Raw genomic sequence first — 18086 nt, 5'->3', positions numbered from 1 at the left:
ATCCAGGTTCAAGGGTAGCTATGTTATAATACCTTGGTTAATTGGGATTTGATCAAACCTTTATCTTCCTGGCCATATTCCGACCTTTAACCTCATAATTCATGATGATTCATTGTCAGATTTTCATTTGTGTCATAAATTAGAGAAATGAATGTGTGACTCTGTATGACTAATAAGACGAGCAAGGCAAAACCAATTTGTGTCCTCTTTTTTATGGCTCCAGACCGCCACTTCCAGAGTATTTTGGCCCTATTCTCTCCCATTAGGGACATCTCCATGTCCTCCACCTGCCTCTAAAGTCAAGGTCTCTCCCATCCACATAGCTCCTTGGGGATGTGTTAAAATGTATTGGGCTAATTAGCCCTTAGATGGTCACCACTCATGTAAAAAAGAAAGAAAGGAAATGTTACAGCACACATCATGCCAAATGGTACATAATCATAATATGTACTTTTGTTTAAGTCCGTCGTGTTGCATGTCACTGTGGCACGTAGGTAATGTTTATAAGTATTTTTTTTTTTGTGTTGATTTCTTTTAACGATTTCATTGAACATAAAACTGTTTATATGTTACTAATGACAATATGAGGGGATGTTTGGATGCCCAATAGAGCCCTTAGTCAACAGCATGAGATGTGCAGACAAGCAGGGTCCTGCCATTAATTGTTTAATTAGACTGATTGATTTGAATATTGTCGGAGGATAATCCACTCATGTTTGATAGGGGTCTTGTGGCCAATATACCTTTCAAGTACTGATACGCAGGTTTAGATGCTTTATTTGGTAACGGACAAAGAAATGTCATACTTAGATAAGCTACAATATCTGAAATGGTCAAAAATTATGTTTTTTCTTTTGTTGTTTGTTTTGTGCTTCACGTTTTGCTTCATGTGTAAACTTTTGCAGTGTCCAAAATTTCCAAAAGTGCTTATGTCACTCTCTTCCTGGTGGATACAGGCAATTGTGGACACAGTGGACAACCTTTTGAGACCAGAGGCTCTGAAATCCTGGCAAGATATGAACTCCACAGAGCAGACGCATGCTGCCACCATGTTGCTGGATACTCTTGAAGAAGGAGCATTTGTCCTGGCTGACAATCTTATGGAGCCAGCTATTGTCAAAGTACCTGCTGACAATATAAGTAAGACAATATGTTGTTTTTGTGTAAACAAATTATGCATTTTGGTTGAGTAATGCTTTGTGCAAGCTAAAAACTCTATTTAGCTGTTGTGCTAATGCCATGCTTAAGGATGGTGCAAGTTAAGGTTTACAAACCCTGCTCGGCTTACGTGCCAGTTTCAGTTAAGATGTACATTTACATTCTCTTACAGTATGCACAAGTCTGTTATTTAATAGGTGTATCTGTTTGTTCTTTTTCCACAATAAGCCTTTAACATTTTAGAGAACAAGGGAACGTGGGCTTAAATGAGTCTATCAATGACAATGTGATGAATCTCAGACAATTAAAAGTACTGGATTCTCTGATGGGGATTACTTAGTTGATCGATGTGTGTGTCTAGACCTTGCAACTCTATACATGCATGTAGCATTATCCCAGCTGTGGAGTCTTTTAAATGATCAAAGATTGTTTAGACGTTGTATCCTTCTTTCATCTAAAAACTATACGTTTATCAGGGGAAGGAATTTATATTCAAATTTTTTGCTTTGGTATTTATCTGCATTTTTCAGTGACGTGTGGCTCAGTGATGTGAAGATTATATTTAGCTTTTAGATTTTAACTTCAAGGCACACGTTAACATAGATCAATTGCAACAATGTTGGCTGTGTATAGGCCTGCACGGTCCCACAGTCTCATTCAACTGAGGAATGTAAGCAGGCAGGCAGGCAGCCTTGGCATAAACATCTCCTATTCTCTCTTTATTGCCCTCTTGTTAAACTTAAATCCATTGTAATGTCATGTATCTCTCCATCTCTCTCTTTATTTCTTTCCCTCCCAAAATTTCAATCCCTCTTCCCTATTCCTCCTTATCACACTTGTCTACCCCTCCTCTGAACCTCTCACTCCATATCTCTATTTCTCCCTTCTTCATTGGGCCTGACCCGACTGGTCAAATCCAAGTCCTGGATGTATATGTACTCAGCACTGACGGCCAGGTGCAGGACTTCAAATTTCCTCAAACCAGCAAGGGTGGTATCTCTATTCAACTGTCCTCCAACACAGTCAAGCTCAACAGTCGCAATGGTAAGTCTCAAACATGTGTGCATACACACACACACACACACACACACACACACACACACACAAACACACATACTGACACAGTACAAACACCAACAAAAAAGATCTCTCACTTGATTCACGCAGCCGAGCTATGGGTGTTTATTTGCTGGTGAGGAGTGTGAGAGTTGGCTTTGACGTTTGTTCCCTTTCCTGTTGTCTATGAAAAGGTGAGGAGTCTTGTCAAACCAGTCTGCCAATGCAGCCTGTCAAAACTGACAATATAGTGTGATTATTCTGCAGGAGTGCAAAAAAGGAGCACCACTGAAGATTTGATCTCTAAAACACAGTGCTATGATATTGACTGAAAATGACAGGGCCTACTTAAAAGTTTTTTTCTCTCTCTTTCTCTTTGTGTTCCCTTGTCGAGTCCATGCTTGTATTTTGTATCCCCTTTCCTCTTTTTCACACAGCAGTGGGGTCAATGTGATTGACCACATTGTAAAGAGCATGATTTCTTCTCTTAAATTCTATCTCTGTTTTTAGGTGTTGCCAAGCTGGTGTTTGTCCTCTACAAAAACCTGGGCCAATTTCTTAGCACGGACAATGCCACGATCAAAATGACCACCGAGGCCTATGGTCGGAACATGTCTATGGCTGTTAACTCGGACATCATCGCCGCCTCCATCAACAAAGAGTCCAGTCGTGTGTTTAGCAATGACCCTGTTATTTTTACCCTGGAGCACATTGATGTAAGTAATTTCCACTGTCTAAACTTAATATGCCCTACCCTCCAGCAATCGTAGAGATGTTTAGCAAAGTAGAAGCAATAACTGTAGTAGTCCCCTATCCAATATGCAAGTGGCTTCTTTTAGCATGTTGCTCAGGCCTATCTAATCCTCTTAGATTCCAGAGTAAAATCCTGTGTTTGAATTGTAAATGTCTAGCCAGGTCATCCTAATTAAGTAATTTAACATTAAATGATACGTCTATTTGAAGTATTTTGGTCGTAATTTAATTTGTAATGAAAAGTCATTCCATAATAAACAGTAGGATATAAATAATAAAATTGTCTTTCTTTTAGTGTGTGTGTGTGTGTGTGTGGGGGGGGTGAGAGTAAAAGATTATCCGTACAATGTAGGAAGAAATTACTGAAGCACCAATTATCTTTTGTCTTTAAAGTTTTCACAAGAGAGATCCAGCAGGGCTTCATGTGATCTCATTTATCAACTAAATTATGCAACTCAAAAGATGTCATCAAACAATGATATCCCCACTTTATAGCCTGGGATGCACTTCTCTTGTCCATGATGGTCTGCTTGATTTAGAAAGCAACTAAATGAGATTAAATGCATGGATGGGTTTAAATGAAATATAAAACACTGTTTTCAAAGAAAACAATGTGTTGTAGCCCGTAGTTGCTGTGTTTAGGGGTTCAACAATGTTATCTTTTCACAATTCTAATTTGGACAGTCAATTATGTCCATACTTACTGTACTTAGTCACATACTCTATACATACTTATTTACTCTATTATCATCAGATGGAGCACTACTTCAATTCCAATTGTTCCTTCTGGAACTACTCAGAGAGGAGCATGATGGGCCATTGGTCCACTCAAGGCTGCAAACTTCTGGATTCTAACAAGACCCATACCTCCTGTTCCTGTAGTCACCTCACCAACTTTGCCATCCTCATGGCTCATCGAGAAATCTCTGTAAGTAGCTCCCTTTTCATGTATATTTCTGGGGCCTCTCTGGAACTTATCTACAGAATCATGTTTGGGATCCAGTAGTTCCAGTTCTTGGTAGTTGTATTTAGCTTTCCATTAGAAGGGTTCCAAAATAAGGCACACATCTGGTCTGTTCTCCAAGAGATAATCAAATGATTTAGACTATATATATTGCTACTTCAACAAAATGTTACTTTAAATGCGTCCCTAGTCAGTTCTTAGTATTAACCACTGATCACACTCACTTAAAGGGCTGGGTTTCTGATTGATGTGCACCTTTTCTGGTGTCTCCTGTGAAATAGTACAACAGATTTCCACCGACTGCTTGGCAAAAGTTATGTATGAAGGCTTCTTGCTTTATTGACAAACAGGTATATTGATTTGTCACATCCATTATCCCAACAGGGCAAAGATGGAGTGCATGAGTTGCTCTTGACTGTCATCACCCGTGTAGGGATTGTGGTCTCGCTAGTCTGCTTGGCCATCAGCATATTCACCTTCTGCTTCTTCCGGGGCCTTCAAAGTGATCGCAATACCATCCACAAGAACCTGTGCATCAATCTCTTCATTGCAGAATTAATATTCCTGATCGGTATCGATATGACAGAACCAAGGGTAAGCCCTCCAATTGTACTGTACCATTTTTTTTATTTGTTTCACAGTCCAAAAATAAAGCAGAAGCCTGTGGGCATAATTTATCAAGCCGTTTGCGCCTGTTTCCAAGCGTTAGTTGTTTGCAAAAACTGACTTAACAAAGCAGGCTATTTACAAACAGGGGGCACTTTGGTAAAATCGAAGATTGCCTCCCACATGAGCGAGAACGGCCAAGTTGCACTTTCAATATGCGTTTGTGGGAGGGTCATGGGGAAAGTGGGAGGGTGTGGGGAAAGTGGGAGTTCAACCCAAAAGGTGGGAGGATACGCATAAAGTGCACCTAATTATATATTCTGTGGTATTAAAAAGACTGCCAGTAAGAGTGCGCCTCTTTTGTGCGGGGGAAATTCTCTGCCTCTCAAAAGCAGGTCTTAACCAGGAGCGCATTTTCCTGTGTGTACAAATGTACGTACCTTTTTCAATGGCAGCAGTGATCTGAGTAACGCCTGGGACACACTGCCTGCGATCTGCTGCAATCTGCTGCGAAACGCCTGGAAGCACCGCCTTTTTTCTTTCGGTGGCCATGACATCAAATGGGACCGACCACACTGGCTGCGAAGCACCCCCAAAAGTTTCATTAGCCCCCCCAAAAAAGTATTATTATATACAAAAATATATATTAATATTTTTTTTTACAATTTAATTCTGGGGGAACATGCCCCCAGACGCCCCTAGTTTTGCTGGGTCACAGGAAAAGTAATAGGTTTTATCTAGGGGCTTAGCCCCCCCCAAAAGTGGGATCAAATTAAAGTAATTCTCTACGTTGAAAAACACAGGGAGTTGTATGACCCCCGGCAACAATTTAACGAGGACAACGTAGGTTAGATAAGGAGGATCAATTCTGGGATATAGCCAATGCCATGTTTATGTACCATGTCAGCGAAAGAAAAGCTCAGAGTAGCTGAAAGGCTTGGTGACCGGAGTTACAAGCCAACTGGTTTTCAAACCTACTGGTTTCCCAGGTGTGCGTTCATCAGTCTGCCTCTATCACCAGATTTGTCACAAATTCACAAACATATTGCTGGCGATTTTCCAGTTGGATCTCATATTTGCTGCGGCGAATATAAAAGTATAGGCTACGTGCGCACTACATTACCATTCACGACTAAATTAATGGAAACAAAATAAAACAGGCTTTTGCAGGCTTGCATGAAGTGGGATTCGATCGCACTCGAGCAAAACATGTAATATACCAAAGGCTATTGCTTTACACTGCAAGTTATTCTCGCTTATAGAATGTCATCAAATCAGTTACGTACTTATTAATCACGTTGGCCTTTTGATTTGGCTTTAAAATATTTGTGAATTTGTGACGAATCTGGTGATAGAGGCAGACTGATAGGTGAACACACAGCTGGGAAACCAGTAGGTTTGAAAACCAGTTGGCTTATAACACTGGCGCAGAGAAATGCCCGCCTGGTGTGAACAGCTTTTGCTCAGTTGTAGCCAATTGTAGCCGATCACGACGCTTTGCGGCGCGTCCAGGCGCTTCGCAGCCAGTGTGCCCCAGGCGTTTCTCATATACCACTCTCATATACCACACTTGTAAGGGATGACTTTTCTGAAGGTATATAAATGATGTTCTCCCCTCCACAGTCAGTAAAAACACTCCTCTGAGACCATAAATCAACTGTAATTCAAAGATGTTGGCCATTGGAGCCTAGTGCTTCCTCTTACAATACAGCTGTCATCCAGTACAAGCTACTGTCAGAACAAGGTTGAAATTTGTCTTTGAGAGAGCCCCTACATAAATCTCATAATTCTTGTCTCAGGAAGGTATTATACATTTTCTAATGGTTTTCATTGATATGCATTTACATTATTGAATGTGTGATAACACCTAATTGAATGGCGTATTTGATCAAATAGACTTAACTGATAGTTAGTTTATTTCAAAAGTAAACAAAAGTTTGAATTTCTTTTTCTTTAAATTATACATTAGTAATAACATGCGACATTTTCAGGAACTATGCACCGTTACATTTCAATTGTACAATATTTCTATTAAACCAAACCACCTTTTCACAGATTGGTTGTTCCATCATTGCTGGGATTCTTCATTTCTTCTTCCTGGCATCTTTCTCCTGGATGTGTCTGGAAGGGGTTCAGTTGTACCTCATGCTGGTGGAGGTTTTTGAGAGCGAATACTCCAGGAAGAAATATTACTATGTATCTGGATACCTCCTTCCAGCCATCATAGTTGGTGTGTCTGCAGCTATTGACTACCAAAGCTATGGGACTAAGAAAGCGTGAGTGAAACTTACTGTGCTGTCTTACTTTGGTCTTTTCTACATTCTTCCTTATGTACTTCCTTACTTGTTACATTCCTTACTGTTGTCATAATGTATTTGTTACCTCAATTAAATTATTCAAATGAATAATATTGTAGCATAACATGATGTTTATAGTTCTATGGGGTAACATATGGTAACCTCTTAATACAAACAACACGTTAACCACCATGATTGGGGGAGATGGATTTTATTATGTTTACCCCTGAGATCACTCCAAACTGATGTAAGCTCCAATTCCAGGAATGCCTTCTCCATTTTCTCTATGTCATTTGAGAGCAGGCTGACCAACACAACACTGTGGTTTTAGGGGGTCTTGTCTATGTTAATGCCTCTCTACTCAAAGACCCTCCTGTGACCTCTTGTTTCTAAACACTCTCTTAAAGAGAGGAGTGCTGTCCGGGAAGAGCCTTTTACATAGATTAATGATTGTATTTTAGCTAAGCTTCAGTGCTGAGACAAGGCAGAAGAGCAGCACTTTGTCCTTCTTGTTGGATTTGTGTGAGTTCAAGGCTTAGGAAGATGTTGAAAGTTTCTATTGGTTTTTGGAATTAGTTTACTTTGCTGTATCATGAGCGCTAGGTTCTGTTTTGACGCACAGTCAATTTCCTTGCATTAATATTTGGCTTGAGGGGTTTGAAACTGGTCTGAATTTTGTTGTACTTTTTTCAGAATTGTGTTTTTTCAACCAGATTTCTGATATAACGTTTATTTGTATACATTATTTCTAGTTGCTGGCTAAGAGTGGACAATCACTTCATATGGAGCTTTATAGGACCTGTCACCTTTATCATCATGGTAAGTTTTCTTTTCCTTAGACTAATAGAGAAAAATAAAAGTAAGGGGGTGGGAGAGAGATAGAGAAGAGACAGAGATAGATGGAGAAAGAGAGAGATATACACAAAGACAAAGAGAAACGATGAGTTTCAGATTTTTGTAATGTGATTGTCATTACTACGAATGTCTGATGTATATCTATAGTACCAATGCCTTTTCATTGGAATCCAGTATCCACTCCTCCTGCTGCTCCATGGTAATGGTTGATTAAAACAGTTTTATTTGTATTTTAAACAGGGCCTTCTTGGATATCACCCTAATATTCTAAAATATTATCATACAGTGCTATCAATCTAAAACAGTTCCGAAAAGTTTGGAGTGTATAGTTTGTATTTGGAATAGATGAGAATAAATAAAACAACCTGAAGGCTTTGGTTGTATGAATATTTTTTATGTCCCTCATAGCAACAAATCCTCAACTTGAATGAGAGGAGCCAGTGATGATTACATTCAGTTGTCTCTCCTCTATGTTTGCCTTAGTGTGTGTTCATTTAATGTACAAAATTGCTGATGACTGTGACAGGATGGTAGCAGAGAGGCAGGCAGAGAAGCAGACTCTCTTGTTTGGTGAAGGACCACCAGGGTGAATGACACACAGTGTATTATATTGACAAATGTGCTGTTTAAGGCTGCAATTATTTACTAGTCATGATATCATTATCTCTGACTCGATCAAAAGGACTCTAAAAGAACAGACCTAGGGGAGGATTTTACTCCCCACAGTCAGGAAAAATATGGAGTAGCAGGTGGCATTTGTCAAACAGGCCCTCTGTGCCCTTTTGCACCATTTACTACTTTATTCCCTTTCACACCAATGGATGAATAATATCATAAAAAATTCGATGTAATCTTTGCTTTCTTCCAGTAACTGTAATATTGCATGGCTGCTTAATCTGTGATGATTTTGTGTTCACTAAACTCAAAAAGTGTGATCCTTGTAGCAAAAATCCTTTGGCCTATGTCTTTGTCTTGCTCGGGTTACCCTGCCATTTCACCAGGAGGCATATGCCTTTTTTAACAGGCGGAGAATTTTCATCGCAGAATAGAGGTGCTCTTTCACAGGCGGTTGTTGTACATACCGCGGAATACATAATTAGGCAAACTTAACGCATCCCCTCCCATCTCTTTATGGGAAACTCTCACTTTCCCCTTGACCCTGCAAGAGGAAAAAAAGTCTGCGCTTTTATCTCAATGCGGCATGTTTGTACATACCTCGCCATGCTTTTACGCGCAAATTGCGAAACAAATACGGCTGAAGTGGGAGCAAAAACTTTAGTACATGAGGCCTTTAATGTCTAGTATCTTCAGATGACACATCTTTTTCAGTACATTGAACCAATTCTGGTTTCACAGTGGATAAAGAGGAGGGGGACTGTTGGTCACATGATGTTAGTTAGCAACTATGGCTAGCCAGAATTTATTACACTAATTAAATATCCTTTATGAGGACACTCGCATACCATTTTGAACCAGGTAAATTGCGTTTGTCCTGTCAGAAATTATCTTCCACAGGCAACCAGACTGTAGTATATTGGTATTTGCTGTTATGCGAGTTCAGCATAGACACCATCTACTGTTAGGATGAGGTAATACCAGAACGGGAAGTGGGCTGGTTAGTTATGGTTGTTCTACCGAAAAAGGTACCTTTGAAAAAGCCAGTAAAGCAAGTGAAAGGTGTAACGGAGTTGCTTCATTCTTTAACTAAAATATCAGTCAAGATATTTGAGTCAAGATACAGTGGCGACGAGGATGAGATTCTTGCAGTCAAAAGAAGATTGACAGGAACGCGTGAACCGAAAGCTAAAATAAAAATAGCGTGGTCGCGGAACCAGTGAATGACGTTGAGCCGAAGCTAACTGGCAAAAACATGGCCGCATTCCAGATCGGATGCATAACCAAATTTAAAGGACAGGAGGATTTTGAATCTTACCTAGAGAGATTAGAGCAATAGATGCTTGCAAATGATGTAGACAATGGAAAAAAGGTCAGTGTGTTCCTTTCAGTTATAGGAGCAGAAACTTATTGTCTGTTGAACAATCTCACTATGCCACAGAAACCTAGCACATGGAGCTACGCTCAGCTAAGCGGGAGAGTAGCAACTCATTATAAACCGAAACCTCTCATAATTGCAGAACGTTTTAGGTTTCAGAAAATAAATCAGTCGGAAAATGAGCCAGTGGCAGATTTCATAGTGGCTTTGAAACAGTTATCAACTAATTGTGAATTCGGAAATCACTTATATGAAGCACTAAGGGACGGATTTGTCAGTGAGTTAAGAGTGGAAGCTGTTCAGAGGAAATTGCTAGCGGAAACGGACGTTACTTTCAAGAGTGCGTGTGACATTAGCCTGACGTTGTCATACTCATAATTCTAGTCAGAATTTGAGTCTGAAAACTCCGTTGGGCTGTGACTATAGGGCGTGTTTCAACCAAACTCGTAAAACAAATGCCTCTACGCACAATTGGATAGACCTACCACCAATCAGAGCAACGTAATATGTTGTTTGTTGAAAACAAATTCGACCCAAGGGCTCTTTTGTGACGTTGTTGATTACGTTACTGTTGATCATCTGTCCATCATCGTATAAAGCCCACCCTGGCAATTTCATTGGTCTGTCCAGATCCTGGTTTTATGTAGTTGTTCCCAATACGAGACCCTCCAGACCCAACTTCCCGACCAAATTTTTTTGTGGGCGGGGAGAAGTTGAGCTGGCAGCCAGGCTAGTGTGACATAGAAATATCCATAGAAATGGCATCCAAAAATACACTGGAATTTGCAGGAAAAATCTGAGAAACTGTAAATGTAAATCAAATAGGCCAAAATAAGGTATATACAGGAAGTTGGAAAGGGAAGATGGTTCTCAAAGGACACCAAAAACGGAAAGTAAAGTCTACCAGCCTTGTTACAGATGTGGAGGCAAACATGCGCCCCAAGTGTGTAGGTTCAAACAAGAAAACTGCCACCATTGTTCTAAGATTGGACACATTGCTAGGATGTACCGGAATAAAAAGCTGCACGGACAGACCCAATATGTCCAGGAAGAGATAAAATCAGAGGATGACGAAAACAATAATGAGCTGTTTGGAGTGTATACAGTTTACACTGCATCAGATGGAAAACAGGGCATTGCGTTGTCCATGAACATAGAGGGAAAGATGGTCAACATGCAGGTGGACACCGGAGCTGCTGTGACGCTTGTATCTGAAGTAGTGTATAAGGAAAAACGTTCCCACTTAACAATAGTGAAAGTAACATGCAGCTTTCTACTTTCTCCGGTCAGAACATACCAATATTAGGCCAAGTAGAAGTGAATGCAGAATACAAACAACAAAGAGTCAAACTACCTCTGGTGATAGTCAAGGGTGAAAGACCTGCATTGCTGGGACAGAATTGACTGAATCACATTAAACTGAACTGGGCAAACATATTTTCAGTGGTGACTATGAGAAATGCAGTGGATGCTGATGTGAAACAAATTCTACAGCGATATGAGGGAGTATTTGCTGCAGGTCCAGGAAACATATGCGAGTTCAAAGCTAAAATCAACATGAAGCCTAATGCAAATCCTGTGTTCTAGAAAGCAAGGCCAGTGCCATATGCACTGAAGGAAGCTGTGGAGAAAGAATTGGACAGACTTGAAAATCTGGGTATTATCTCCAAAGTAGAAAGATGTGAATGGGTTTCTTCAATAGTGTCTGTACCAAAGGCCGACAAGTCTCTCCGAATTTGCGGTGATTACAAGGGAACAGTCAACCAAAGTGTGGAAGAGGAAACCTATCCGTTGCCAAACACGGAAGACCTCTTCGCATCACTGGCAGGTGGGACTTTGTTCACCAAGTTGGATTTGTCACATGCAGGGCTCTATGCTAATGTTTTCACTAAGGAGTACATGTGCTCCAAAATGAAAAAATGTAGGAGCACACAAAGAAATTTAAGAGCACATTGTTTTTAATTTTTTTTTATTTGTTTATTAAACATATCTTAACACCGGGGCGTTGTTAGACCCTTTTTACAGGGGCACGTGCCCAGTATAAATCTGCTGTGCCCCAGTAAAATCTTAAGATTGAGTTTTAACAATTTACTTTATTAGTCAGTGCAATAATTAAGGTTGATAATCCCGAAAAAAGGGTTAGGGTTAGGGTAACCCTAACCGAAGAAGGCAGAAGTAAGCATGTCATTGTCATGTATTTTGCAACGTTCAACCCCATTCATGTTCAGTGTTACGAATCAAGTTAGCTGCTTTGAAAATAGTTATTTAGTTAGTTAAAAGTAATGCAGTAATTTGATCAATTTACCAGCTAATTTGCTTCGTAACACTGAACATAATTCCGTAATAGTTTGTGAAAGACCCAGAAAAACACATTTCCGACGAGGCAAAATCACGGACAATTTTTGAATCCCTGCCGGACGTATTTTTTAGGTCTCAAAAAGAAGACATGTCAGGGTAAAAGAGGACGTCTGGTCACCCACATTTTATATAGCCAGCTTTATTTGAAGTTTATTGTAAGATATAGCTTGCTAGATTCTAAATGCACATCTGATTAGAGCTAGCAACAATGAATTGCAGATTAAGGGGTCCCCTATCGTCCAGCTAGCTGTCAACGCTCGGCAGGAATTTCAGGTCCACTCACTAAAAACAAACTTAACCCTTTCACTGGACATATTGCATAATATAATGTTTTTTTTTTAATGCAATTGGTTGCCTTGTATATTCTGTTCTATTTACCAAACTCCTATCTTGTCTTAAATTGAGCTGGTGTGAGCTACAGTATGGTAGCTAGCATAGCCATTTCTAGCTCTGCTTCACAATATTACTGCCTAGTGTTATAAATTAATGTAATACATAAATGTTAATAAAGTATCAGACATATACATAATACAACACACCAGTAACCAATTGATATTATGTGTTAATATACCGAAAATGTCAGTAAAACGAAATGCTGCTACTATCTGTCCTGTTGAAAACCATTCAAACAGGTTGCCAGCAGTGGTTTTTTGCAAGCTACTTGAACCAAGTGATCACGTGTCGGCGAGGTCGAAGAGTGTCGTAACTCTCTTTTTATATGGCTCTGGCCCATTGGTTGCGAATCATCACTCGCGCGTCATTATGCTATGGTCACATCGTGCAGTCGCGACTCCTTCACTTGGTTTCCATATCATATATGCTTCACTTCATCGCACTGTTGTTCCGTGTATTGACAACAGCCCATCACTCACACACTGTGCTCGTAAATTATTTTTCAAGTTTGCACTTACCGATTTTTAGGCTCAAATGCCAGTGAAATACTCGCATTGTAGAGCCCTGACATGCCTATCAACAACCAGAGCTGTAGAAAAATTCGGAAAAATATCTGACAATAAACACTCACCGGGGACTGTATGTATACCATCGCCTCTCATATGCTGTTGCCAGTGCTCCATCAATATTCCAAGGTGTCATGGATCAGATTCTGCAGGGATCAGAACATGTGACCTGTTTTCTGGATGACGTTTTGATTACTGCACACACGAGAGAGAAGCATTTGGAGACACTGGAGGAAGTGCTACGCAGGTTACAAAGGTATGGAGTGAGAGTGAAGAGGGCCAAATGTCAGTTCATGCAGGAACAGGTGGAATATCTAGGCCATCTGATTGACAAGGGAGGGCTAGATCCAACTGAAACAAAAGTGGAAGCAGTAGTGAAGGTACCGACACCCACAAATGTTACAGAACTGCGCTCTTTTCTGGGAATGTTAAACTATTATGGACGGTTCCTGAAGGATTTATCCACTTTATTGCAGCCGTTACATGAACTTTTACGAAAAGGGTCAGAGTGGGCTTGGTCACCTGACTCCGAGGCAGCGTTCGAGGGTGCAAAGCACCAATTGCTGCAGAGTACAGCGGTGGTGCATTGTGATGTCAAGAGACCACTGAGACTTGCTTGTGACGCCTTTCCTAATGGATTGGGAGCTGTGATTTCTCACCTTATGGAAGATGGACAAGAAAAACCTATAGCTTTTGCATCACACACTTTGACTGTTGCAGAGTGTAAATATGCTCAAATTGAGAAGGAGGCATTGGCCATTATCTTTGGAGTAAAGAAATTCCATAAATATCTTTATAGTCTGAGATTCATCCTCACTATGGATCACAAACCACTTCTGGCAATCTTGGGGCAAAAATCTGCAATCCCCACACTGGCTGCTTTGAGAATGCAACGATGGTCACTGATTTTGATGGCATATACTTTTGACATTGAGTACAGGAAGTCAGAAGACCAATCCAATGCGGATGCGCTTTCGAGATTTCCAAGACCAGGAAAAGACAATACAGCTGAAGAAAGCTGCATTTTTTATTTCTCGGTTGTGGAGGAATTACCAGTAGTGTAGGGAGTCAGGTGGCTGAGCGGTAAGGGAATTGGGTTAGTAATCTGAAGGTCGCCAGTTTGATTCCCGGCCGTGCCAAATGACGTTGTGTCCTTGGGTAAGGCACTTCACCCTACTTGCCTCGGGGGAATGTCCCTGTACTTACTGTAAGTCGCTCTGGATAAAAGTGTCTGCTAAATGTAAATTAAAACTTAATTAAAACCAGTACATGCAACAGACATAGCAGTGAGCACTCGCACAGATCCAATTCTTAGATAGGTGCGGGACTACACTCTAACTGGTTGGCCGAAGTTTCTGCAGAACGAAGCCCTGAGGCCTTACTTTATCCACAGAACAGAGTTGTCAGTGGAACAGGGTTGTATCCTGTGGGGAATGAGGGTGATCATTTCACCATCCTACAGAGCAAGACTCTTAAACGATCTTCACCAAGGGCACCCAGGTATTTGCAGAATGAAGTCACTAGCGCGGAGCTATGTGTGGTGGCCAAGCCTGGAAAAGGCTATTGAGGAAACGGTTCAGACCTCTGGTGCGTGTCAGGCAGTAAGGGAACTACCAGCGGTGGCGCCGTTGCATTGTTGGCCATGGCCAGCGCGTGTATGGCAGAGAATACATATTGACTTTGCTGAAAAAGGCAGACAGCACTTTTTGGTACTCGTTGACAGTCATTCCAAATGGTTGGAAGTGATCCTAATGTCCACAACCACGTCGGCATAAACCATTGAGGTGTTGCGCAACATCTTTGCTGCTCATGGTCTTCCAGAGGAAATTGTGTCGGACAATGGACCGCAATTTACCTCGCAAGAGTACAGAGGTTGTCTGAGTAGTAATGCCATTAAGCAGACATTAGTCCTTGCTTACCACCCTGCTTCAAATGGAGCAGCCGAAAGGTCAGTACAGACAGTGAAGTCTGCCCTGTTGAAACAAGTCCTGAACTAAGTCCTAAACCCTAGGATCACACTGCAACATTGTTTGGCAAATTTTTTGTTGATGAACAGGACTACGCCACACAGTGTTACAGGGTATGCATCGGCTGAAGTTTTTATGAAGAGACAGTCGAGGACAAGATTCAGCCTGCTGAAACCTAACCTGGCTGGATTGGTTGAAGACAAACAGAAGAAACAGAAACAAACCATGACAAGTTTTCTACCAAGCTCCGTCGTCTGGCGGTGGGGGACACAGTCCGTGTCCGCAATTTCCGTGAGGGAAATGAAAAGTGGAAAAGGGCAAAAGTCATTCAGCGACCAGGGCCAGTTACGTACCTGATATTTGATGGAGAACGGGAATGTTGTGTGCACATCGACCACATTCTACATTCAAGTGAAGAGTTTGATGGTTCTACAGAGGGGAGCAGCCAGGAAGCAACACCTGAGTTCACTATGCCAGCTGAACATAGTTTTAAGGATGGTTACAAAGAAACAAACGATTCCATGACAGGAATAACACATGCTCCGAAGACACCTGCAAAAGATCCATTAACAATTCCTATGCCCAGTCTGGGTAGTGGTGGAATACCTGTTACACCAGGGGTTACAGAAACAACAGCCGAACTTCCAGAATCAGCGGTACGCCGGTACCCTCAAAGGATCACCACAACGTTTTGACATGTAGTTAGGACACAAGTCTGGTTGCAATAAGGGCCGAATAATCCCTTAGACTTGTGCAGCAAGGTTAAGGTAGTCTAAGCCTTCCTTGTTTAGTTAGTACTGAAAATAAAAGAAGAAAATAAATATACTAATAACTACGTGTAATAACTGGCGTGTTAGGGCCAGTAGGAGAAAAAAAAATCGGAGCCGGAGGAGGGGGGTAATATTCCGAGATTAAAGTCGTAAATTTGCGAGAAAAGGATTCAGCAATAAGAGAATAGGCTACTCCTGATTTTTGCCCAGAATCACCAGATTGTAATAAGCATTCGGACTTTGAAAAGATATTGCCGTGATTTGGGCCTATTCTGAAGGAAACATCATACTTACTTGGATGAGGTGATAGCTTTTGTGCATCAGGAACTACAATGCAATGGACAGATGCAAGGATATCGCTAGTTACATCCACGGGCAATTCAAATTCGATTTGTGATCAGGACACAACACAACAGATCCTCAAATTAGTCGATCCTCAAGATGTGGATCAGTTTAGAAAAGAGCAGCGTCTTGACTGTGTCCTGTTGAACCACGAACCAATTGAAAAGTATAATTTGATCAGGTCATCCATTACTGGGCTTTATACATGGCAAACAACGGCGTCTGTGCTGTGATGAGGTTGACCATGCAAAGTGAAGGAATGAGGTTCCTTGAGAAAAAAATACAAATCCATATTTTCGACTTAATAATGTTAGAGAATCTACGACTTTTTTCTCGCAAATGTACTCGTTTTTTTCTCGCAAATTTGTGACTTTATAAACTCGGAGAATCGTTGACTTTTTTCTCGCAAATGTACGACTTTAATCTTGGAATATTACCCCCCCTCTCTCCTCCGGCTCCGATTTTCTTTTTTACCTACTGGCTCTAATACGCCGTCGTAAATAACAAACTGAATGTAAAAGAGTTCCAGAGGAAGAAAAAACTAAGACAGTTTTCTTTATTGTGGATATAGTTTGGGTTGACGCTATCGAAAGTAACTAAAATAATGATTGAGAACAGTTAAATGATTTTGTGGTTTTGTAGAGAACAAAACATGTAAAAGGGGAGGAGTGTAGTATGTTGGTATTTGCTATGTCATGCGAGTTCAGCATAGACGCCTTCTACTGTTAGGATGAGGTAATACCAGAACCGGAAGTGGGCTGGTTCGCTATGGTTGTTCTACCGAAAAGGTACCTTTGAAAAAGCCAGTAAAGCAAGTGAAAGGTGTAACAGTCGCGTCATTCTTTTACTAAAATATCAGTCAAGATGTTACTCAGACCAAATGTATTTTCTTCAAATTGCATCCTCATTGTATTTCAGATTGTGAGTTGCTTTCAAAATGATTTGAATGAAACATGGATTGGTTGTAAGACGATCAAAATTCCAGTCCTAGTGACCTGAGACATAAAACCATGACCCTGATGTAGCTTATGTATTGTTTTGGTGTTCAAGTTAGGCAGAAATGAGTATTTGCAGTGCTTTTGTTTTGTTGTTTGCCACAATTGACAACTAAAGACAAAGCACAAAGGTGTGCAAGTGATCTCAAGGGAGTGTATGTAGGAGCAAGGTCTCCCACTACCTGTGACCCTGGTTCTTTTACAAATTGGCTGTGTCCTGTGTCAATTAGAAAGAGAAAAAGATGGAGAAAGGTGAAAAAAAAGCTGAAGATAGAAAAAAGCTCACATTCAGCAATGGCAGCCAAGGCTTCTGCCTAAAGCCCCCCCTGGCTCCTGCTGTGTAACTTTTGGTCTGACCTGAGGTGGTCTATCTAAAAAAAAAGCCCTCAAAAACATGTTGTTTTTTCTCCTCCGCCCATGTATTTTTTTTTTCTTTTTTCTCTTTGCTGAAACCCTGTCTTAAAGTGAGACAGGAGTGAGTCTTGAGGAGGCACTTTGAGCCATGTTCTCAGGCAAACTTTGTATGTGTCTTCAGGCACAGAGGGTATTAACTCCATGAAAAAGTACATGGAAGTAATGAGTGTTGGGAGAGAGCCATTAGTATGCCTGAGATGCTTCAACGCAAGCCCCTCAGATCATGACACGTCGTGAGCAGTTCTCCTCATCCGGACAGCTCCATCTGCACCTTTAATATTTCATCCGGTTCACCCGGAGTTCAGTGTGCACACATACTCATGTTCTGGCAAAAAGCTTTCTCCTCAGTCCCACTGTGGCTAGGTGCTTCTGCATGGCTAGCGGTGATGATTCAGGAGGATAGAGAAAGGAAGGGGGAAAGAGAGAGAGGACAAGTGAGACAAGGTAACCAGGGAGTCCCTGGGGGAGGGCCAAGAAAGCGTGTTGTGGGGGGCTGAGGGGGTAGGGACATGTGCTGTGAAGCTAGGTTACTTTAAAGTACTATGTCCCTCTCCTCTGTCTCATCATATCAATGTCAGCACTTCGGGCTGTGTGAAAGG

General features: G+C 41.1%; 1 protein-coding gene across 7 annotated transcripts in view; it reads left to right on the top strand.

Moving 5' to 3' along the window:
* Window positions 1-18086, top strand: part of adgrl2a (adhesion G protein-coupled receptor L2a) — a 126480-nt gene that overhangs the window by 94939 nt on the left and 13455 nt on the right. For all 7 annotated transcript variants that reach the window (XM_084675532.1, XM_084675538.1, XM_084675535.1 and 4 more), the window contains 7 exons: window positions 957-1140; window positions 2080-2202; window positions 2725-2930; window positions 3722-3895; window positions 4316-4525; window positions 6593-6813; window positions 7587-7653. In XM_084675532.1, coding sequence (XP_084531658.1) covers window positions 957-1140; window positions 2080-2202; window positions 2725-2930; window positions 3722-3895; window positions 4316-4525; window positions 6593-6813; window positions 7587-7653 — 1185 coding nt within the window. The remainder of the gene's footprint in view (window positions 1-956; window positions 1141-2079; window positions 2203-2724; window positions 2931-3721; window positions 3896-4315; window positions 4526-6592; window positions 6814-7586; window positions 7654-18086) is intronic.

The sequence above is a fragment of the Hypomesus nipponensis genome, chromosome 16 (assembly GCF_054491055.1).
Source record: "Hypomesus nipponensis isolate SF chromosome 16, ASM5449105v1, whole genome shotgun sequence".
NCBI classification, from domain to species: Eukaryota; Metazoa; Chordata; class Actinopteri; order Osmeriformes; family Osmeridae; genus Hypomesus; species Hypomesus nipponensis.
This window is presented reverse-complemented; position numbering and strand designations above follow the sequence as displayed.